Source organism: Eleutherodactylus coqui, chromosome 2 (genome assembly GCF_035609145.1).
Source record: "Eleutherodactylus coqui strain aEleCoq1 chromosome 2, aEleCoq1.hap1, whole genome shotgun sequence".
NCBI lineage: Eukaryota > Metazoa > Chordata > Amphibia > Anura > Eleutherodactylidae > Eleutherodactylus > Eleutherodactylus coqui.
Window position 1 is genome coordinate 239,545,105 of NC_089838.1, and position 24,992 is coordinate 239,570,096.

General features: G+C 41.2%; 1 protein-coding gene across 1 annotated transcript in view; it reads left to right on the plus strand.

The window, feature by feature from the left end:
* The window catches only part of TMC3 (transmembrane channel like 3), a 105,510-nt gene that overhangs the window by 25,126 nt on the left and 55,392 nt on the right, over nt 1–24,992 (plus strand). Inside the window, exons 2-7 of the mRNA XM_066589369.1 lie at nt 9,044–9,125; nt 9,986–10,092; nt 13,435–13,533; nt 17,772–17,914; nt 21,694–21,841; nt 23,761–23,804. Of these exons, the coding sequence (XP_066445466.1) occupies nt 9,044–9,125; nt 9,986–10,092; nt 13,435–13,533; nt 17,772–17,914; nt 21,694–21,841; nt 23,761–23,804 (623 nt within the window). The remainder of the gene's footprint in view (nt 1–9,043; nt 9,126–9,985; nt 10,093–13,434; nt 13,534–17,771; nt 17,915–21,693; nt 21,842–23,760; nt 23,805–24,992) is intronic.

Sequence of the window (24,992 nt, forward strand, 5' to 3'; positions counted from 1 at the left end):
TTCAGAGAATTCTAGCTAGAAGTTGTCTTCATGGAAGAATTGAGGCCAAAAGGTGAATTTTCAAAGTAGAAACAAGACCAAGCAACTTAATTAAGCATGAAAGCATGAACTGGGGTGCAGAAAAATGGCAGGACGTGTTCTGGACTGATGATTCAAAATTTGAAATATCTGACTGTAACAGAAGGCAGTTTTTTGCTGAAGGGCTGGAGAGCGGTACAATAATGAGTGTCTGCAGGTAACAGCGAAGCAAGGTGGAGGTTCCTTTGAAGTTTGGGGGGCCGCATTTCAGCAAATGGAGTTGAGGATTTGGCCGGGATTAATCGTGCCCTCAAAGCTAATAAATACAGGCAGATACTTATCCATCATGTATCTGATTGACTCAAAATTTATTCTACAGCAGGATAATGACCCCAACCATACAGCCAATGTCATTAAGAAGTTTCTTCAGTGTAAAAAACAACAAGGAGTCCTGGAAGTGATGATTTGGCCCCCATAGAGCCCTGATCTCAATATTATCGAGTCTGTCTGGGATTACATGAAAAGACAGAAGGAGATGAGCAAGCTACATCCACAGAAGATCTGTGCTTAGTTCCCCATGATGTTTGGAACAATCTACCTGCTGAGTTCCCCCCAAAAAACTGTGTGCAAGTGTACCTAGAAGAATTGATGCTGTTTTGAAGGCAATAGTGATCACACCAAATACTGATTTATTTAGATTTCTCTTTTGTTCATTGACTTTGCGTTTTGGTAATTGTCAAAAATAAACCGAGTATTAACACTTCTATTTTTGAAAGCACTCTCACTTTGCAGCATTTTATTCCATAGCTGCCTAAAAGTTTTGTACATTACTCTACTTGCGCTATGAGGTTTGTTTCTGTTGTGCATTCTGGCATTTTTGAAGGCAAGAAGACGGGAGAATGCACTGCTGTTCTTGTTGTAATTAATACCTGATGGACTCTGTTAAAGCCAATTGGGTCTCTAGGGATCCATCAAAAATGGATCTCTAGTAGCGTCATGTTTTTTTGTTGTCTGACAAGAGCCTTACAGAATAATTCCAGCTCTCAACATCCCACAAATTACATTGTTTTGTAAAGTTAAGAATAATGAGCAAATTCTGGTAAGAAAGTGCAAATATTACTTCTGTGCCTCATCAATTGTTTACTGATGTGATTTCATTATCTCTACGCATCATAGATCTCAGTGTTTATAGTGTAATAATAGTCATCTTTTACATGAAGATTATCTAGAATGCCTAATACTTAATGTAATAAAGCTTGCACCTTTAATTAAAGACATCACAAGAGAGTCCATAACTTGTACACACCATTGTTTACCCCTATCAGTGATAGCACAGCTTTATCATCGCTGGTCCAGGCTCTTTACAGTGACATCAATGTGTAATTTATATGCCATCAATTTACCCAACTGACTGCTCCTTAGTACAAATAAACAACTGCTCTGAAATTAAAGGACACAGTTCTGCAGACTCTAAATCTGGCAGTGGCCTTAGTTAATTCTTTGTTTAATTAAAATACTTCACTAAAACAATAAAATGTGAAATAGCATTGTAAAAATTAATTAACTTTCCCATGTTAATTTATGGAGCAGTTATTCTGTGAAATCTGCAGTCTGCTGTATAGGGAGAGAATCGTGCAATTTGTGTGTTTGCTAAATGATTCTGTAAAATGCATTTTGTGCAGATAATATTCATAATGAGCGAGGCTTAATGGCATGCAGAATAGATATAAAGCCTATTGAAATGCAGTGTATACAGTGTATACATATAATTCTATTGTACAGTATAATAGTTTAGCAATAATACATTTCTATGTGTATTTCCAGTTAAGTCAGTTTCCATACACAATTAAAACTATGTTTAGTACTTTATGATTGCCTTAGAAATGAACAAATGTGGCTCAGTTGTTAGCACTGGGCCTCGTGTGGCGCAGAGTGTTAAGGCAGCGAGATGCAGTCCTAAGCGCTCGCTCACAACCCGTGTTTGATGGCTCACAACTGAGCCATCAAACTCATTTGTTCTGCTCCAGGGAAGGAGAACAACAAGAATAAACATAAAGAGAACAGAAAAGCACCATCCAGATGTTGCCATTGGTCAGAATCCAGATGTTGCCCTTGGTGCTAACAACTGAAGAAAGAAAGGGAAGAAGGAGGAACAAGCATGGTGGCTCAGTCATTAGCATTCTTGCATTGCAGTGCTGGGGTTTACATCTGACCAAGGACAACATCTCCATTAACTCCATGAACTTCTCCTTTTACATTATTCCATCTCCTCCAGATGAAGCATAGTTGTTACATCCATGTGGCACACTAAAGCGCCACACCTCAGCACAGACGCAAGTTGGTGTCCTAATAAAACCGCAACAACTCTCATAATGTTGCATAGACCAATTACACCTCTCCAGTTAAAGATGGAAGGTCACCTGTCCCTATGCTAATCAGGGAAAGTGGGGATCCCTGCCTAAAAGCAGAGTGATTGTCCTGATAAGGACAGCTCACCTGTCCCTATACTAATCAGGGAAAATGGGCAACTCTGCCTAAAAGCAGGGTGATTGTCCTGATAAGGACAGCCCCACTATCTTCATCTGGGACCTGGCTAGCCTTGATTAGGAACCTAGAGAGATGCACTAAACACACAGGACACGACACTGTTCACACACACTAAACACAGAACATGCCAGTTCCCACCACATGTCTGGCCATCTGCACAGACATACAGAGCAAGTCGCTGTTCCCACCAACACACATGGTAATGTATACCACATAGAACAGGAACCACACCTAGAACTCACATGCATACAGATAGTAAACTATAGCTAGTCCAAGTGTCCTCACACCAAGGGGATAGAGAATCAGACACCATGCTGACATAACAGGGAACAGTGTCAGGCATCACCCACCTGACACACACATATGACATAAGATGTCTGGAGGCCACACCTGCAATAGGGAGAAACCTGCAGGTGTATACACCTGTGCGGTCAGTACCACACACTGCTCGATGCACGCACCTATGTCCTCATGAAAAGTGAGAGAGGCACTACAGACAAGCATGCATAACACCAGCTCTGAGTGGGATTAAAACAGAGTAAAGCACTAAAATGACCAGCATCTACTACCAAGAAATGCTGGTATTGAAGTACAGCAGACAAGAGGGGATTGGCTGGTGGAAAATACCACACCCAGCCAGCTCAATTAACCCCTACCTGTGAAGCTGTGTTCATGGAAACCTGTAGAACCACAGGTCCCAGATGCACAACCTAACAATAGTGACTCAATTGTTAGAGCTGCTACCTTGCAACACTGGAGTTCCATGTAAGGCCCAATGTCCACGGGCGGATTTTATTTATTAAATCCACACGGGTCTCCCGTGCGGGAGATCAGCAACTCTAGCCGTCCATTGAGAAGCATTTGGCATCCACACTTCCTTTAAGACCTGCGTACTTGATTTTAAATGATGTGCAGATGCCACGCATGGATAATAAACCACAGCATGCTCCATTTTATCGTGGATCACACGCGGAACTGGCTCCACTCATCTCTATGGGAGCTTAGGATCCGCAGTGCATCCGCAAATACATTTAAATGCATTTACAGATCTGCTGCGGATTTGAACGTTAGAATCAATTAAGGAGGTGGGGGAAAGACTGGGAGGTGGGGTTGCGGATTTGTGGAGTTGTGCATCCATGTACATCTGTGTGAAAAAAAAAATGCAAACGCAATCTCCTGCAAGCAAAAAAGAATCAATTTTAAGATTACCCGCAGTGCTGCGGAAATCCGCATGGAATATCCACGCATGCTGTGGAAATGAGGCCTTAAAAACTGACTAAGGGCAACATCTGAATGAGTTTTTATGTTTCAATTCTGTTTATTCTTGCTGTTGTCCTTGTTTTCCTCTAGACAAGTGTGGTGGCTCAGTTGTTAGCACTGCTGCTTTGCAGTTCTGGAGTTTTAGGTTGAAATCTGGCCAAGGGAAAGTTCTAGATGGGATTCTCCTGTTCTCTTTGTGTTTATTCTTGCTGTTGTTCTTCTTCTCCTCCTCTGGAGCAGAGTAGACAAGTGTGGTGACTCATTTATTAGCCCTGCTGCTTTGTAGTGCTGGAGTTCAAATATGACCAAGGGCAATGTCTGAATGGAGTCTTCAAAGTCCATGCAGATGTTATCCTTTGATTGGATTCAAAACTGGGACCTCAGCACTGAAAGGCAACAGCACTAATAACTGAGCCACATTATAAAAAAAAAACACACACATGAACACACACGTTGGTGAAGCCAATTCTTACCCCCATTAATTTTGATGGGAGTCAGAATCAGCTGTCCAGATTCAGAATCATTTTTTGAAAATTGGGTGGTGTAACCCCCGACCAAAATGTTTCAATAATTGATCATCACTATTCTCCACTCATGGGAAAAATATAGAAGAGGAACAGCAGAAGAAAGAAAAAAAGGAAGAAAAAGAGGGGGATAATATAGGTCCAAAGGCAGAGGAAGAGGCTGCGCAAAGGTCCTTCCATCCATCTCTAACCCCAACTGTTCTACATGGATTGTGGGACTAGCTGAAGAACACTCTTAGGCCTGATCCTGAGGAATGTGAGCCAGCAGCCTTAGGACTTTGAAGCATATGACTGCTTTTATGCTACAGTGCTTGCAGAAGGACCGTCATATAGCCCACATCAAAACATCAGATCATTACTGCGTGACAACCCTCTTTGATCCCCTCAATGTCAAAATGACAAATCTCATTCCAGCAGTGAAGAGGGACCTCAAAATGCATAAGTATCAGGACAGACTGTTAAACAGCTTAAGCAGAGCGTGGATGTATCCGCAATGGATCACAGCACTGCGGCTCATAGCAGACAAGCCAGAAGCCGCTGTAGCAGCACCATAAGTGTGTTTTCAGTAAGGATGCTTCCAGTGTGCTTTCAGTAAGGCACAATTTTTGGTAGATCTACTGCTTTTCCTTGGTGGAAGAAGTGGAGGCCCATGCTTGGGTGTTCTGTTCACCTGGTAGAATTTGTTATTTGCAAAATTTATGACATTGTATTAAAACACAACACCTGCTGTCCTTCGTGGTGTAAGTTTTTTACCACTTTTCCTTGGAGGAGGCACAAGCTTGGGTGTTCTGTTCACCTGGTGGAATTTGTACTTTGCAAAATTTATGATATTGCTTTTAAAACATGCACCACACCTGATATCTTCATTTGCTTAATTTGTGATCTAGGATACTATATGTGGGCATTCTTTTGTTTTCAGTGACAGCCCTGTGTTTAAATGTATTCATTTATACTGGAACACTATCACTATCAGTGATCAGGACTCGGGCTCCAACAATTGAGCGTCCTGAATTGTTATGGGTGTCGACAAGACAGGATCACCATCTAGGTATTCACTTATGATGATCAGTACTTGAGTAAGCCAGTACAAATACTCAGATCAGTACTTGAGTTGGTCAGTACTTATACTCTACGCGTTTCACCATTAATTTGTTGGATCATCAGGAGATACAGTACTTGAGTCATAGGTTCAAAGGTAGAGGGAATGAGAAATCCCCGAGAGAACATCAAAGTAATATATAAAAAGCTGTATCTAAGATGAATACAGCAAAACTTGTCTAGTGATCAGGATAAATATCCTTATTATAGGAGAGTTCTATACTCTCAGTTAGGGCATTAAGGTAACTCTTAGGGTTGGGGGCCTGCCAAAAGGTACCTCTAAACAAGGAAGCTTATCTTGTGTGCTAGCGGTTAATAGCTAGATGATATATGTAGGTACATAACGAGAGGTGTTTATTTCAAAGTATGCCCGTCAATACATGCACAGAGGTAGAGTAGAGCGTCCCCGAAAATATGGGGGGGCACTGCTCTCAAATATCTGAGCGCTAGAGAGATGGTATAATGCTTGTCATGCACAAGTAGGATACTCAAAGTAGTTAGCGTATCGAGTTAGAATTTAGGTCATCAATATGGGGATAAGGCATAAAATTATGTCCTGATCTCCTGACCCAATTAATTGCACTTAAGCAAACAAGAATAGCTAAAGTGCTAGATTCCAACCCAAAGTGCTCGCATTAGAGGTCATTGGTGTGGAGGTATGACATTAATATAAGTCAAACTCTCCTGACCTAATTGTAGAAGCACTTTTAGATGTCCAAATTGCTTGCATAGAGGTCATTAGTATGGAGGTATGACATTAGTATGAGTCAAACTCTCCTGACCTAGTTGTAGAAAAACTTTTAGACGCTGTGCCTGCTCTCAAGATAGACAAGCCATAAAGCTAGTTTCCTAGTAGTTAGATTTCAGGCAAGCAACCCCAGCAAACCCCCCAGATATAGGGCTCAAGAGAGAGCAAAGAAAAAGGTATGACCCATCGCCTTGATGGTAGGCTAGGGAGACCTCCCTAGCCTACCATCAAGGCGATGGGTCATACCTTTTTCTTTGCTCTCTCTTGAGCCCTATATCTGGGGGGTTTGCTGGGGTTGCTTGCCTGAAATCTAACTACTAGGAAACTAGCTTTATAGCTTGTCTATCTTGAGAGCATGCACAGCGTCTAAAAGTGTTTCTACAACTAGGTCAGGAGAGTTTGACTCATACTAATGTCAGACCTCCATACTAATGACCTCTATGCAAGCAATTTGGACATCTAAAAGTGCTTCTACAATTAGGTCAGGAGAGTTTGACTTATATTAATGTCATACCTCCACACCAATGACCTCTAATGCGAGCACTTTGGGTTGGAATCTAGCACTTTAGCTATTCTTGTTTGCTTAAGTGCAATTAATTGGGTCAGGAGATCAGGACATAATTTTATGCCTTATCCCCATATTGATGACCTAAATTCTAACTCGATACGCTAACTACTTTGAGTATCCTACTTGTGCATGACAAGCATTATACCATCTCTCTAGCGCTCAGATATTTGAGAGCAGTGCCCCCCCATATTTTCGGGGACGCTCTACTCTACCTCTGTGCATGTATTGACGGGCATACTTTGAAATAAACACCTCTCGTTATGTACCTACATATATCATCTAGCTATTAACCGCTAGCACACAAGATAAGCTTCCTTGTTTAGAGGTACCTTTTGGCAGGCCCCCAACCCTAAGAGTTACCTTAATGCCCTAACTGAGAGTATAGAACTCTCCTATAATAAGGATATTTATCCTGATCACTACACAAGTTTTGCTGTATTCATCTTAGATACAGCTTTTTATATATTAGTTTGATGTTCTCTCCGGGATTTCTCATTCCCTCTACCTTTGAACCTATGACTCAAGTACTGTATATCCTGATGATCCAACAAATTAATGGTGAAACGCGTAGAGTATAAGTACTGACCAACTCAAGTACTGATCTGAGTATTTGTACTGGCTTACTCAAGTACTGATCATCATAAGTGAATACCTAGATGGTGATCCTGTCTTGTCGACACCCATAACAATTCAGGACGCTCAATTGTTGGAGCCCGAGTCCTGATCACTGATAGTGATAGTGTTCCATCACAAGTGAGAGTCCAAATGGTAACCCTATTCATTTATACTGACTCATTCTCCATAAAACCTTATATCAATCTGCTCTGCTCAGCTCCTTCTTCTCTATAACATGTTGCCTACAGTTTGGATAGCATGTTCCCTTTGGTACTGTTGTATTATGTCGCCACCAGAAGTTAGAGGTGGCGACATAATGCAGCAGTGTTCTCATTTAGTAACGCCTCCAGCTTCTGATTGGCTAGGGGCGTGTTTCAGCAGCCAAATGCTGTCTTGACACGGCAGTCGGTAGCGGAGGAAGGCAGCATTGGCACAGCCAGACCCTCACCTACACCCAGAGGCAGGCGGCGGCGCATTGGGCTTGGCAGCATCAGTGGCATCGGCACTGGCAGAGTGGCGGCGGAGGCAGAGCCACGCAGCAGCATCGGGATCGGCAGTAGCAGTGGCAGTGCAAGAGGCAGGTGATGTCATCAGTCCGTCAGGGAGCACAGTTACGGTGGCAGAGGCAGCTGCAGTCCTCACACGGCAGTCTGTCAGGGAGGACAGCGCCGGGGGCTGAGGCAGGTGCTGTCCTGACACCGCAGTCCGTAGGGGTAGTGGTTGGGCAGGGGAGATGGAAAGGGGGTGCCTGCTCCGGGGAGAGTGATGGATGCACCATGTGTATTGATTTCTGCATGGCCTGGAGGGTTAGAGGGTTACATTTCGTGTTAGGCTTACATAATTAGCTGTAATTGCTTCTAGTGCAGCTAATAAAGTAAGCCTAACACGAAAAGTAACCGTAACCCTAACCCTCCAGCACAGACTACAATCAATACACAGGCTCCCAGGACCTTTAAGATTTAAGCCAATCGAGAGCTAAGGGCATGACAAGGGCATTCCTCCATGCCAGCCCTGTCAAACCCCTAGCTTCTGGTGGCATCAAGGTACAATAGTGACGTTCCCTTTAACCCTATCAAAATGCTGTGACATAACCTAAAGAGGGCTGTGCATACAAGGCATCCCATAAATATCAATGAACTGAAACACATTTGCAGGCAGGAATGGCCGAAAATGTCTCCTCAATGTTGTGCAAAATGTATTAGCAGCTGCGGTTAGCATTTGGTGAAAGTGATTGCTCCTACTGGTTATTAACTTCAAGGGTTCACTTACCTTTTCTCCATGTACTGTGGATATTTACTCAGCATGCAAAGACATGAACAGTACAACTCTCTGTGTGTTAATTTATGTAGACTTTGCTTGTCTATAATTATGACTTGGATAACAATCAGAACAAATTTTATTAGTAATCTATTCTGAAATCCAGGTAATTCTAAAGGTTTCACTTTCTTTTTCTTGCAACTGCATTACAGATCATTTATGTCAGAAAATGAATTGGATTGATAGGTCTTATTCCTTTATCACCTAAGCTAAAATGCTTATATATTATAGTTATGCATGAAATCTGTAAAAATTAATTGTGTAACCGCATACTAACGGCACTCGTACAACATATTCACTGAAATAACAGTAAATCAAGTCAACAAATATTCATTATTTTTGCTGCAGCTCTGGAAAAAATTAAGTCGCTTGTCTTACAACTTTGTTGTCCTCTTTATCCCCTGGGAAATGAGAATAAAGAAAATTGAAAGTAAGTATGCTGGATTATGATTTTATATTTTTGTTACAGATTTATAATTTCATTTTCTTCTTGGCATAGAAATTTTGAGGAAAAGCCACATTCAAATAAATATGGAAGACTTGCCATTGAGTAGTTGACAAGTAAGGCTGGGTTCACACAGGGCGGATTTGCCGCGCTTTTGCCGCGCGGAATTCAGCTGCGGCAAATCCGCCCGCGGCCGCTAATCTCGGGATTAGCCAGCCATGTGGACGAGATTTTTAAAGTGGGGTGCCCAGAACTGGACACAGTATTTCAGATGAGGTCTGACTAATTAAGAGTAGAGGGGGATAATGATCTCATGTGATCTAGACTCTATGCTTCTCCTAATACATTCCAGAATTGTGTTTGCCCTTGTGGCTGCTGCATCACATTGTTGACTCATGTTCAGTCTATGATCTATTAGTATACTCAAGTCTTTTTCACTTGTGCTGTTGCTTAGCCCAATTCCTCCCATTCTGTATGTGCATTTTTCATTTTTCTTGCCCAGATGTTGGACTTTGCATTTCTCCTTGTTAAATACCATTCTGTTAATCACCACCCACTATTCAATGACTGCTGTTGCCCTCACTTCAGGATGTGTTAAAGCTCCATTCTTAGGACTGGTGGGGGTTTCAGCAGTTGCACCTCTACAAATCTGAAAATTATCCTCTATCCTGTGGATAATTTTCAGTCATGACAACCTCTTTAATGTCTATATACTAGCAGTTAAGGTATCTAAGTACATTGAGCCTAATGGCATGATACTGGCAGGCTCTTGTACATCTTATTAATATTCTAAATAACTGGCATTATAATCCAATGGATCTATAATATTTACTTTGCCATTTTAGGTCATTTTGGCTCGGGTGTTGCCTCATACTTTATATTTTTACGATGGTTATTTGGAATCAATATTGTCCTTACAATTTTGACTGGAGCCTTTGTGGTGTTACCAGAGGTATGTCTTATATTCATAAAAAATTGAAGTTGATGGACAATAAATAATGTTTAATGTTTTACAATTAGAGAGATATCTTGTATAGAGCCATCATTTGACTGTGTGAATGAGGCTTTTGATCATGGTGTTATACAGATGTAACAAAGTTTAACTTAAAGGGGCTCTGTCATTAAAGAAAAATCAATACTTACTTATTCCTCCCCCGTCAGTCTTCTTACCGCATCTTCCCTTGCCGATCTTCTCCTGGCTCCTGCAGTCGCCCGGGTCACCTCACCGCAAGCCAAATGATTCTTCTTCTTCCGGTGACGAAGCATCCATTCTCGGCAGTCTCCCTCCTTCAGGTCAATGTATGCTATGTCACTAGTGACGAAACACTCCCTGGCCAGCAGGGAATGCTGAGCTATTGCTGAGACTGCGCATGTGTGCTGCCTTGTGACAATAGTTTATGAACACTCTCGGCAAGACAGCACGCATGCACAGTCTTGGCGATAGCCCAGCATTCCCTGCTGGCCAGTGAGTACTACATCACTAGTGATGTAACATACACTGACCTGCCAGAAGGAGACTGTCAAGAATGGACGCTCCAAAACAGGAGGAAATCCTACTGTCAAAGCCTTTAAATAAGCCCTAGTTGCAGGAAAAAATATATATAAATACATTACCTAGAAGTGCTGTTGGGCTCTGGTGCATCTTCTCCCTGGGTCCCCAGCACTCTTCTTCTTCATGTTCTTCAGTCTCTGGCCAGAAAAACATGAAGAAGAAGAGACAGGGACCCGGGGAGTGCTTCCAGGTGATGTATTATTTATTTATTTTCTTGCAGCTATGGCTTATTTTCGGAGTAGGGTTTTTATTTCAAGCTGCTGCCACTGGCCCCATTGACAACAATGTGAAACCCCTGGATGTGACAGCATCCAGGGGTTTCACATTCAAGAAATCCCCTGCTGAAGCTGTCGCAACCACAGCAGGAAATAGTGATCCTCTCCCATTACTTTCAATGGAGCGGCACTATATGTGTGAATTTTACGTTTGTGCGACCGCACAACAAGTGCGAATAAAAAATGCATCTGATGCTTTGGTCATGCGTTTTTTTATGCATGCGTTTTGTGTTTCGTTTTCACGGATCTATGCATCCGTGAAAAAAACACTCGTCTGACTGAGCCCTAAGACTACACATTGAAACACATTTCTGTGCCACAGCTTTTGTTTCCTTTGAATTGCTTTATAATGGGTTTTATTGCACTAACATTAGAAAACAATAGCTTCGTAATGGATTAAGATACGATTAGGAAAGTTAATACAGTGAAGTTTAACTTTGCTACATTTGTATCTCCTTTCTCAGATATTGAAACAATTGCATTTCTTTATGCGGCAATGTCAACACTGGTTTACTGCTGGTTAAGCATATCCGTTAACTGATGATATACTGCCATTTTCCTGATAAAAATCTCAAACTGATTTCTTACTTTCTTTTCTGACCACTATTTGTATCTTCTATAAAAGACATGAGATATTTATCATCATGGTAAAGCACTTACACGAAGACAGATGTGATGCTCATTCTGTTTCACCTGTTCTTGGATGGTTCATTTGGCTTGTGTTCATGAGACTTGTCAATGTGGATATAAATGTTTTCCTACTTTGGGTTGGGTGAGAAGGTTTTGTGTGACACTTTGATATTGGAGTAGAAGATATATGAAAAATCTCACCATCAAAGCTCAGAAAATCTCAACATGCATAATACTGCAACAGCAATAACCTGACTTCACAAGTACTGTACATCAAATGTGACAACAATTCAAACATAGTAACATGATAGTACTTCCTAACTAATAATAATTAGCCCGGTTATCAAGCTTGGAAAATCAAATAGATACATAATAAGTAAACTTTAATTTTATAAGAACTTATTATGCTCCATCTTACTGCTGAGAGAGCGATAAGATAGATATATATATAAAAAAAATATCTGAGCTTTCGCTTTGCATATGTGCAGAAGCCCGGCAAAGCTGGGTACAGATCCACCTGTATTCTAAGGACTCTACACTTGCAATACTGCTAGAGTGATCGATCAAGGCTTAGCTGTGAGGTAGCGGTAAGGCGCTCGCAATAGTCGATCCGTGAGTAATTGGGGACAGAGGCGGGATCGATAGGTATCGTCCCTTCTCCTCTCCCTCCTGTCTACGTGACAGATGTTAAATGATATTTTTACTAAATTATCCAATGAGACATTTTATAGTCATACTATCAAGTGTTGTGAGGCAGAGTTTTAATTCATCTTAGCCTGCAGATCCCAAACAGGTGTGTGCAGTATGCAAGTCCATTACATCATGTTTTAGGAATGTTTAAAAGTGCCTTCCTGTGCTAAGTGAAATATTTTTCTAAGGTTCTGAATATATATTAAAAAGCATATAGTCAAAAATACTACTTCCAAGCACAAGGTTTATTGACGTCACCGTTAGAATTTCATCAAACAGGAAAATGGAAAGTCCTTTCTATCACAAGACGGAAATGAACAGTGCAGAACAATTCCCACCGACATTAAAGGGATGTGCAGTTTCTGCTCTGCTCTTCAGCTTTTTGCTGGACAAAATAGCGCCACATGCTGAACTATTTTGACTTGGATTTTAACAGAAATCTATGACAGAGGTTCCAAACAGAACCTCCGATGGAGATGCGAACGAGTTCTAATACGTTAAATCCACAGCAAAAATCTGCTTCGTATTAAAAAATTCTCAGCATGCCTAGAATTTAATGCAGAACATTTATACTGTTAGCCTGCCTGTCCAAAGGCGTTGCGGTATCCCGTTGCGTAGATCCACCGCCCAGGAGCAGGAGCCGGCAGACTGATCTCCGTTGCCAGCCTGACATCTCTCAGCAAGCTGAGAATTGCCGCCCACAAGCGGAGAATCGCAATGATTCTCCGCTCGTGGACAGGGGGGGGAGCGCTCTCCACAGCAACGCTATGGAAAGCTTTCATTGCGATCCCTGCCGCCGTATTATCGCAGAGGAACGCAATTCAAACCCGCCCATGGACAGGCAGCCTTAGAGACTGAGATTTGTTAATATTACTGAGCTTGTTTTGTTGAAGAAATGAATTCTTCAACCAAAATGTTGCAACAAATGTGGCTCTATGGGAAACAGGTCTAAGCTGAGCTTGTGTTCCCTTTCCATAGTAGGATTCTCCAAATTGTACAAATGCTGTAAGTTTTTGTCTACTTCTTGAAGATATTGAAATACTGACTTTTTAATAAGATATTTAAACACTGTACACTTACAATTGTTACAAATAAAATATAACCAACTCTAAATATTTTTTTTTACATATTTCTTTCTCATTTACAGATTCTAGCAGGAGCTCCATTTGGAAGCACCGTCAACAAGAAAATCCCAAATAAGGAATTTTCTTCTGCACAGGACCTGAATACCATCTGGTCACTGGGGGCAAGGCTCTAATCTATATGTTTTAAAGCCATTTATCACTACATAAAACATGCAGCTTATATACTGTACTCAGAGTGGCCACTAAATTAGTTAACCCTTTCCAATCCAGTTTTGGATTCAGGGTTTCCTAGGGGGCTTTCTCTTTCTGCCATTATACAATGGCGCAGTCTGCTGGCTAGATCCAGTACTGCGGTAATGGGATATGCTGGAGAGGCCCCCCGACAACAGAACGGCCAGGAATCTACAGTAAGAATATCCTGCCGGACGTCTTCTGACATCGGAGCTGTACAGCCTTCAATCAGAATGTCTTCAGACGTCAGACAGTGGATTGGAAAGGGTTAAGATTGCCTTTCCCTTTCAAAAATACATAAACAAGATATGGAAAAGTAAACAAGCAATATAGTTAGCATCCATATGCTGATCCAAGGTAGTGTCAATGATGTGATCTGGAGAAGTCACTGTGGGTTTACTAACACCCAGAGTTCTGTCGAGAGTAGACTACAGGTGGCCAATGCACATTAAATAGAAGAGGGTTGATAGTTGAACAAATCTCGTGGGTGATTGTTCTACCAATTTCAAAATGGTTCTACACATTCAATGATACTGAGTGAAGAATCAACAATCTTTCTGCATAAGACTACTTAGGGACAAAAGATCTTTCCCAAGGATTAAAGACTGTTCGTCCGAATATTGGAAGAAAATTTCAAAAGTGGCTGACTTCTTTCCAGATGACGACAGTCTGTCTCTGCATGTACCTTGGTGTACCCATTACATGTAGAATGAATTATCGATTGTTTACAATGCTGACATTAAAGGCACATTCACACAAACGTAATTTCACCATGTGTTACACGCGTGATGTGCGTGCTTATAATAAGCAGTGAATGGAGTGAATAAAAGTACATTGATTTTTATTGACCCACTCACACTGGTGTTTTTTATTGTGTATAATACATGTGCAAAAAAGAACGTAGCATGCTCTACTTTACCGCATATCACAAGCATACAGCCCTATTGTCCTCTATGGCCGTAGATAAAAATTAATAATGTTTATTAAGTTATTTAAAAGGACATGGGTTTACACTAACATAAACACACACACATTTGTGTGTGTGTTTATGTTAGTGTAAACCCATGTCCTTTTAAATAACTTAATAAACATTATTAATTTTTATCTATATCTGTGAAGGGTTTCAGAATTCATATATAGATTTCTATACCACTGTGATTTATTGTCCTCTATGGGTTTCATATTAAACACTGTACATATGCAATACATTGCATATGTGCAGCATATAATATGCAACGCCACTAAGAGACAGAGCAGGGAATTCAAGAAACTAGTCATACTGCGCATGACAGCGTGCGTGAAATACGGTGTCAGGCACAGTGCACAATCACTACCCTACTCAGCAATAGCCATCTCACCTCCGGCTCACACTGCAGTAAAATGCTGCATAATACATGCAGCGTTTTATGTATATGGCTATGTAAGACCTGCAAAAAAGAACGTTTCTGAATGTCAGCAATATAAACAATCGATAATTCATTCTGCATGTCATGGGTACACCAAGGTACATGCAGAGACAGACAGTCATCCTCTGGAAAGAAGTTGGCCATGTTTGAAGTTTTCTTCCAATATTCAGACAAGCAATCTTGCATTCTCATGAAAGCTCTCTCATTCCTGAATGATCTTTCTTTGAACTTTCCCAGAAGGATTGTTCATGCTTCACCTGATGTCTTGTCTTGTCTTGTTTCATGAAGACAATCTTTATTTTATTGAATCAGAATTATAACCTTTTAAAATGTTTAAACATTTTGCCACTTTCACGCGGGCGACAAAAACAGTGCTAGAAATCCCATGTATGTGAAGCCCATGCTTTCCAATGGGTTCTTTCACATCAGCGATGTTTTGTAGGCTGCTACATTGCGAGAATACAAAATCGTAGCATGCGCTATATAGCCGCGATTTGCAATGTTTTGTAGCCCATGTTTCCCTATGGAGCTTTCCTTTGTGTTGCATCGCATTGCACAAAAACGTGCTGTGCAATGCAACTTTTACAGTAGAAAATCCTACTGTAAAAGCCCTAAAATAAGCCCTATCTGATATAAAAATAAATAAATAATATATATCACTTATCAGGCACTGTTAGCTCCAGTGCACCTCCAGCACACTTTTCTGTAGTCTTTAGGCAGCCGTTCTTGGATTGGAGGTTTAAAATCCCCGCCTCCAAGAAACGCTGGCTGTGATTGGTTCTCGAGAGCCACAGCCTAACCAATCAGAGCCAGTGCTCGATGAACCAATCACAGCCAGCGCTTCCTGGAGGCGTGGATTTTAAAACTCCAATTCAGGAAAAGCTGCCTGAAGACTACAAAAAAATTGTGTGGAGCTGCAGAGGAGACACGCACCGAGGATGACAGCGCCTTTTTGGTGATGTATTATTGTTTTTTTTTTATTTTTGATGCAGATAGGGCTTATTTTTGCGATAGGGCTTATATTTCAAGCCTCACCTTTCCCCCGAAAATCACGGCAAAAAAGCGCTACAAAGTCGCGTGACTTTGTAGCGACCCAAAATCGCGATATCGCCTTGAGAAAACGCAGCGATATTGCACAGAACACAGATGCGATATTGTTGCAATTTTCTCGTGGCAATATTGCATCGTCTGTGTGAAAGCAGCCTACATTAGAGACGATGTCAATGTGTTATCCTTTGCCGCATACATCAACTTGTATCATTCACATGCTTAGCTGCGTTTAAACTTTTGCTGGCTGTTCTTGGAAACAAACAGTTTTAGTGCAACAACCAGAAATGTGACATTTCATGTGATTTTACATACAAGGCTGTATTTACCACAGATAGCTCATGCAACTGTTCGTTTTTCCTATAGCTGGATGGACCTACCTAAGGGACCACAGTGTAGACTTACATGGCATATATAAATTCACTGAGAAAGACGAATGCAATATAGTCCAAAGTATCCTTCACTGACTAGATTCCTAAAACTTAACTTTTAATATTTTATTCACTTAAAAAGTATATATAGGGCTCAAGAACAAAAGTAAGTGGATATCTTCCATAACCACTACCAGTGTATGGGTACTACAAACAGAAATACAACCGTGTCTAAATTCACATCAAGAACATCAGACCAAAGCCCTCTTGGCTGTATCCTGCCTGTGAAAACCTTTAAATATTGGCTTGTATGAGGTCTATAGATAAAGGTAAACTGAAAAACCCTGGTAGAGATGAATATACCACAAAAGGAGAACCTTAGTGAGTATCACCCCAAATAGGTATTTGCCATCAATGCCATACGGTAGCAACACCAATATTAGAGGTATTAATCTTCTGTTGCTATAAACAGCAGATCAGATTTTACAAACAACTATTTTCTAAGAAAATAGTCGTTTACAATGTAATGGCAGTTCAGCACTCTTTATATTAGACTGTTTCCAAATATTATAGTGGAATGTCGTGAATTGGAATGTATTGTGTATGGATAGCATTTGCATACACATATGATGAGAAATAAAGTATGCTGTAATCTATTTCCCATGCGTATCTACACGCAGTGTCTACACGATCATGTGCATGACTCAATAAAGTCCATTCACTTTCATTGACTCTATTCGCACGCGTAATACCCTGTGAAAAACCGCCTGTGGACATGAGCTCTAAAGCGCTTTGTCATGCCATGGGAGATAGGGACTGGGACCAAGGGCGTTGTATGAGCATGCTATCTCCTCTGGTTTGACAAACAGAGCATTGCCTTAACCGTATACATCAGGAGTAGAGATGAGCGAGCGTACTCGTTTAGGCAAATTACTCGATCGAGTATGGGCATTTTCGAGTACATGCCTGCTCGTCCTAAAAGATTCAGGGTCCGGCGGGGGAGGGCGGGGGCAATGGGGGGGGGGGGAGATCTCTCTCTCTCTCCCCCCAGCTCACTCCCGCAACTCACCGCTCAACCCCGCCGGCCCCTCGAAAATGCCCATACTTGCTCGAGTAATTTCCATTAACGAGTACGCTCGCTTATCTCTAATCATGAGTAGTTCCTATAAAATTTCAATATTTATTTGCATAATATATGAAGTGTTTGCTGTCCACTTCTGTATTATGAGGCTGACAGATACAGACAATTACAGAGTTCAAAATGCTGGCTGGAAAAAACCCTTTAAATGCCTTGAAAGTAATATGTAAATACTTGTCTCTGTTTAACTGTTGTCTATTCTATAGGGTTATCTCCAGTATTCTGTGTTATTTTATGGCTACTATGGACGGGAAAGAAAAATAGGAAGAGCTGGGTACCGTCTGCCATTGGCTTATTTTCTTGTTGGAATGGCAGTCTTTGCATACAGTTTCATCACACTACTAAGAAAGTAAATTGCTATCATATGCTATATCTATTATATGGGTATGATATTATATATGACATGATTCTCAGGTCAAATGAGATGGGATCTACTAGAATAGAAGATGATCTTCATTTCATAGCAGCATGTAATGCATAGATGGGTTGGGTCAACAATAGTGATGGCCTTTCTTATTGAGTGGCTATCTGTCCTGGCTTATATAGGGGGAACTTGGGAAAACTTCCCTTTAAATTATATATGTCAATGGCACTTGTAATTCCTGTCAAAGCACATTATTCCTCTGTCAGACAAAGAAAAGCATGGTCATGCTACATATTCTCATATTTAAATATGTATGAACCTAAAATCATCATGTGTTAGTAATAGCAGCATTTGTTTTCCATGATTTCATAAACCAGGTATTAGGAGAATCACTGATTCGTTTCTGACAACAGCAGCCCCATTCAAACAGAAGGCATTATTACATATATTAGTCTGTTGGGACTCACATGAAACAGAGCACCTATCACTGAATCAAAGCCAACTACGAAATATAACTGATTAATAGACTTATGCTAGTCGCTAAGTGCAATAATATTGCTGTGGAACCTACAAAACATCCCCAGGATTTGTAACCCCCTGAGCCTTTCTGTACTTATAGCTGTTTCTTCTCTGTATGGTTTTCAAAAGTAACACTACGGAATGGCAGCCATTAAAACTAATTAGGGGTTGCCATCTATTTTTTCCTCCTTGACTGGCTCTATATTTATTCCTACAGCACTATATTTCTAAGCAGGTTTGCAATTCAAGATAAAAACCTGAGATAAAAGCACAACTCAAGAGCTTGAAGGAGATGTGCCAAAATTGTTTATTTTTGTTTGCAAAATGCAAAGTTAAGTAGATTTCTAGATAGTCTTCATTACAAATGTCCTACCATTTTGCTGATTTTGCTGCTGCAGAGTCTGTGTAACTCCTTCACATAGCTGGGTGTCATGCTGGTTCTGATATTGATGTGACCGCACACAGCTCCTGAGTGTGTCAGCTGTCACTGCTCTCCCCCAATGTTAGTGATATCAGCGAGGAGGAGGTTGTACATGGCATATCAGACTATAGCCAGGGAGAAATGCACATGCAGTAGTCAGCAAGGGGAGCGGGTGAATTACAGACGAGTAACTATCTGTTCATGAACAGATGATAGTACCCAAAGCAGATCCTGGGGAGGCAGGTGTTTGCACACACTTCTCACCATCAGTGTCAGTCTGTACAAGGAAGAAGATCCTTATGATAATAATAATAATCTTTATTTGTATAGCGCTAACATATTCCGCAGTGTTTACATAGACAGGGGGAATACAGAAAGACAAAAAATACAAAAATTACAGAACCACGGTTACATAGTAATCAGTTGATGGAAACAATAGGGGTGAGGGTCCTGCTCCAACGAGGTTACATACTACAAGTAATGGGGTGATACAGAAGGCAAAAGGGCTGGAGATGTGCACGGTATGGGGAGGTGGACAGTGAGGGATGCTATACACATAGACAATGGTCAGACATTTAGCCGTGTGACGACAGAATCGGTATGACTGCAGGGGCAGTTGATGGTGGCTAGCAGGGATTGCAGTCAGTAGGTCACGAAACATGTTATCAGGCTGCATACAGAGGGGTTTGTTTAGGGAATGCAGTATGCCTCCCTGAAGAGGTGCATTTTTAGAGCACGCCTGAAGTTCTGTGAGTCCTGGATTGCCTGGGTATCCTTTGAGTGCGTTCCAGAGGACTGGTGCTGCTCTGAAAAAGTCTTGGAGGCGGGAATGAGAAGTTCGAATTAGAGGGGAGCGCAGTCTAGTTTCGTTAGCAGAGCGGAGAGCTCGGGCTGGGTGATGGATTGTGGATCTGTGGAATGGAAAATTAGTCCGGGAATGAAGCTGTTGTAATACATCTGAAGCACACCTGAAGGCAGCATCCTTACTGACCTCACATCCAGCATGTATTATTGAGAAGTCTGAAACTAAGTGCAGATTGCAAACTGCATAGAAGGAGGCTCTAAAAATTAAAGAGGGAATGACGATTGCAGCCTGACACAGTACAAGTATTGGAATATACTGCAAACACAGAGATGAAACAGATGAGAATTTTTAATAGCATCAAATTACAAAATTCATTCATATAGAATGTAAAAATATAAAGACTTAAAAAAACTGAGTGCAGGTATCTATAGCCTTTATTAGTAAAGACTGAAAACATACATTTTTTCTTTACATACACTATTGGTCAAAAGTTTTAGAGCACTAGTTTTAATTGATATTTACACAGTTTAACGTCTCAAATGGACTCTGAAATGAAATAATAGATGGAATAAACAAGTTAAGATGAATAAAAATAATAAATTGACTTTGTTTCACAAAATTAAATCTAGATTTTTGACTCTTCAAAGTAGCCCCCTGAAGCTGATACAACAGCTTTACATATTCAAAGCATTCTTTCAATAATTGCATTAAGATATTGTGCAGAAATTTTTTCCCAACATTGTTGCAGAAGTTCCCACAAATGTGCTGCACTGGTGGGTTGCTTTACTTTCACCCTTCTGTCTAGTTCATCCCAAACAAGCTCAATGTGGTTTAAGTGTGAAGACTGTGCAGGCCATTCCATTCTTGAAGTCAGTACTTTTTAAGTGGAGACAAGATACACCAGTACCGTTGCCAACTTTGGAAAAAGCAAAAGAGCCCCAGACCATCATGCATTGTGCACCATGTTTGACAGTTCATGTCACACACTCAGGAACCATCCTTCCACCTACTTGATGGTGTACAGAAACCCTGCATGATGTACTAAAGATGTCAAATCAATCCATAAGACCTTCTTCTATTCTTCAGTAGTCTAGTGCTTCTTAGCCCAGTCAAGTCTTTTTTTTATTTTGCAATCGTAGCAGGGGCTTTCTTACTGATACTCTACTTGTCAAACCTGCAGATTGCAGTTGAAATGGAAACCTGTTTATCTTTTGCTGCATGAAACTTCTGAAGATTTTGTGTTGGGAGGCTCCAATCACGCAAACTATTGACTCTCAAAAATTTGTCATCCGATTTTGTAGTAGCCATTAGTCTGCTAGACCTCTTCCTGTCAGAGTTTTCTCTAGTGTTGAAGTGCCTTTCGATGGTATAAGGAACAGAACTGACTGACACCTTGGCTTTCTTGGCAATTTCTCTGTAGGACACCTACATTTCTAAGGTTTATGACTGTCTGTCTTTTTTGGTTAATTACCTTTTTCTTGCCATTATGATAGGAATACGCTCTGTCCTAAAGAGCAAAACTATTCAAATCCTTCCTTAGAAGATGTTGTAATGTAGTTTGTTCCAACACTGGGTATAAACATCAAAGGGTTTTAAAGTAATCTACAAAAGTTGAAACACCTGTAGGAATAATTGGCATCTAATTTCAAACCATAATTTGCTTTCTGTGCTTCAGAGCCGCTGTCCTTGATGTGTTCTCTGAAAAAAGCCCTTTGGTTAAAATCATGAATTCAGACGATTGTTGCATTTCAGGTTAAAATTTTATAATATTTTTATGTTTTAACTTACTTTTGAATCTTTGAATCATTTCACATTATTTGCTGGAGTTGAAGAGTGTAAGAAATAACTGGAAAAGTTGAGGTGTTCTAAAGCTGTTGACCAGTAGTATAAATAATATGCATCATAAAATCCATTCACTAGTCTTATCTGGTAAACCCTGTATGATCGTTTGCTACAAATTACAGTTTATTTTGATTTTTAAATAACTGCATTAAAAATGACCTTTTATGAACCTTTTAGAATGGCAAAGAATTCAAGGCTGAGCTTGGCGAGTGCATCAGATGAAAACTACACATTCTGCTGGAGAATCTTCTGTGCATGGGATTATCTCATTGGGAATCCGGAAGCTGCTGAAAGCAAAACTGCTGCCATAGTCAATAGCATTAGAGTGAGACCTTCATCTCAAATTTCAAGAACTTCATAACGCTTTGTTAAGAATGACCATGAATCATACAGATGTAGTAGCACTAATGTATGCTGCGTTAGTACACTACTTAGTTTATGAGTTGCGCCAAGCTGCAACTTGGCGCATCTATGCTAATTGTGGCCGCTATTCAAAGTCAATGGAAGGGGCCTCACTATGCAATTAGCGTAATATAGCTTAAAGACACTGGGTGATCTGCACTACAGATGTAGCACATCATCTTTTAAGGATGGCACTGCTACATCTGTACATGCCATCAACACGTGCATGGGTTTTTAACTTCTGTAATTATTAAGATTTTAAAAAATATTCCCTAGGACAGTGTTTTTCAACTCCAGTCCTCAAGTTACTCAACAGGTCATGATTAAAGATGAGCGAACACCAAAATGTTCGGGTTCGCGTTATTCGAAACGAACTTCCCGCGATGTTCGGGTGTTCGTTTCGAATAACGAACCCCATTGAAGTCAATGGGCGACCGGAACATTTTTGTATTTCGCCGATGCTCGCTAAGGTTTTCATGTGTGAAAATCTTGGCAATTCAAGAAAATGATGGGAACGACACAGCAAGTTCTCCTCTGCCACAGCTGTAACAGCTGTGGCAGAGAAGAACGATGTTAGCCCATTGAATTCAATGGAGCCGTCAATACAGCCGACTCCACTGAATGCAATGGGCTGCCGGCGATCGCGGGATGAATTGTCGGAAAGGGGTTAACTATATAAGCCCTTTCCTGCAATTCATCCAGAAATGTGTAAAAATAAAAAATATATATATACTCACCTGGTGCCGACAGACGGAGTTCAGCGCGGCAGGCTGCAGTTCTCCTGAACTGCTCTGAACAGCTGTTAGTAGTATTCAGCAGCCGGGGATTTAAAATCCCCGCCTGCTGAATAAGATGCCTCTGAATGGTCACAGCCTGACCAATCAGAGGCCAGCCCTCACTCACACCCATTCATGAATTCATGAATGGGTGAGTGAGGGCTGCCTCTGATTGGCTCAGGGGCAGGGGAGCTGCCCCTGAGCCAATCAGAGGCAGCCCTCACTCACCCATTCATGAATTCATGAATAGGTGTGAGTGAGGGCTGGCCTCTGATTGGTCAGGCTGTGACCATTCAGAGGCATCTTATTCAGCAGGCGGGGATTTTAAATCCCCGGCTGCTGAATACTACTCACAGCTGTTCAGAGCAGTTCAGGAGAACTGCAGCCTGCCGCGCTGAACTCCGTCTGTCGGCACCAGGTGAGTATATATATATTTTTTATTTTTACACATTTCTGGATGAATTGCAGGAAAGGGCTTATATATTTAACCCCTTTCCGACAATTCATCCCGCGATCGCCGGCAGCCCATTGCATTCAGTGGAGTCGGCTGTATTGCCGGTTCCATTGAATTCAATGGGCAAACATCGTTCTTCTCTGTCACAGCTGTTACAGCTGTGGCAGAGAAGAAGGATTTGTCTTCTATATGTTCTCAATGGGGTTGGCGCTGCTGCCGCCGGCCCCATTGAGCGCATATAGACGAACATCCGAACATCGTGTGGTGTTCGTTACGAATAACGAACATCCCGAACACCCTAATATTCGCCCGAGCATCAAGCTCGGACGAGTACGTTCGCTCATCTCTAGTCATGATCTAAGTATATCCTATAGGGAAAACACCTGTGGCAATTTCTAAGGCACTGACAATAATTACATCACTTATGCAATACTGAGGAAGTCCTGAAAACTTGACCTGTTGGAGGGGTCGTGAGGACTGGAATTGAAAAACACTAATCTAGGAGACAAGGTAGTCTGTAATGACACTGGTGGTAATATTATCTTTCCTGGACACCAGATGTATGGAGAAATGAGGTCATTCATTTGCTTTATATTCTTTCTTTTCACAAAGGAGGCAATATTAGAAGAGCAGGAAAGGCGAAAAAGCAAGAATTTGTAAGTATATTGCCAAGTCTCTACTTTAGCATTAAAATTTTGGGAAATACTGTATTATTTTGCTGCATACAAACTATAGCTTGTGATAAGCACAATATCAGATAATGTAAAATAATTCTATGTGTACTCTAAAAATGTAAACATACATTTATTTATTAGGACTAGCTCAGTGGATAAGAAAATATATTTCATTTCACCAACATACAAGAAAGTGGTACAGTGCTAAGTCAGCAGAAATGCAGTCTAAGCTCTTGCTTATGACCTGAAGGTTGCAAGTTCAATGCCCGCGTGGTTCAGGTAGTCGGTTCAAGGTTGACTCAGCCTTCCATCCTTCTGAGGTTGGTAAAATGAATACCCAGCTTGGTGGTGGGTTATAATTAAATTATCTGAAAGCACTGAGGAATAAGTTGGTGCTATACAAATAACAAGATTTATTTTATTTATTTAATATATAAACTTAAGATCTTATACTTTACCACAGGATAGGTCATCAATAGTTGATTGGCTTGGATCCATGACTCGGGACCCTAGCTGATCAGCTGATTGGGTGCCCACTGTCAGGACCAGCTCCCACTGGTTAAAATGAGAGCTGGGCCTGTAATTACAAGCGCTGGCCACTACACATGGTTCAGAATATCAGCTTCCGCTCTGGTCCCCTGTGTGTAGCAATGCTGACAGAATGCGTCCAATCAGCTGATTAACTGGAGTTCTGAGCAGTGAACCACACCAAGTATTGATGACCTATCCTGAGGATAGGTCATCAATAGTATTTCCCTAGAAAACCCATTTTAGGCTAAATGTCCACGGGTGGATTTGTTTTGCGGAATCCGCAATTCAAACCGCCCATAGGGAAGCATGAGCATCCGACCCTGAACTAAAGCATGTAGATTTGTTTTGCGAATCATTTGGTCCTGAAAACAAATCACAGCATGCTCCAATTCAGTGCGATTCCCACACGGATGGCTTCCATCGAAGTCAATGAAAGCCATCTGATCTGGGGCCCGTCCGCAGCTGACACTGCAGATGGGCCACAGATCCTGCGGGAAAGCAGGAGTTAAAAAAAAACAACTGCACTGTGCACGTGTGCCGGCGGGCACTTCCACACACATCTGCAGTACAGAAAAAAGAAGACCCAGACAGGTATGTGCTGTCGCCGCGGGGAGGGTCGGATTCCGCTGCGGGGTCCCG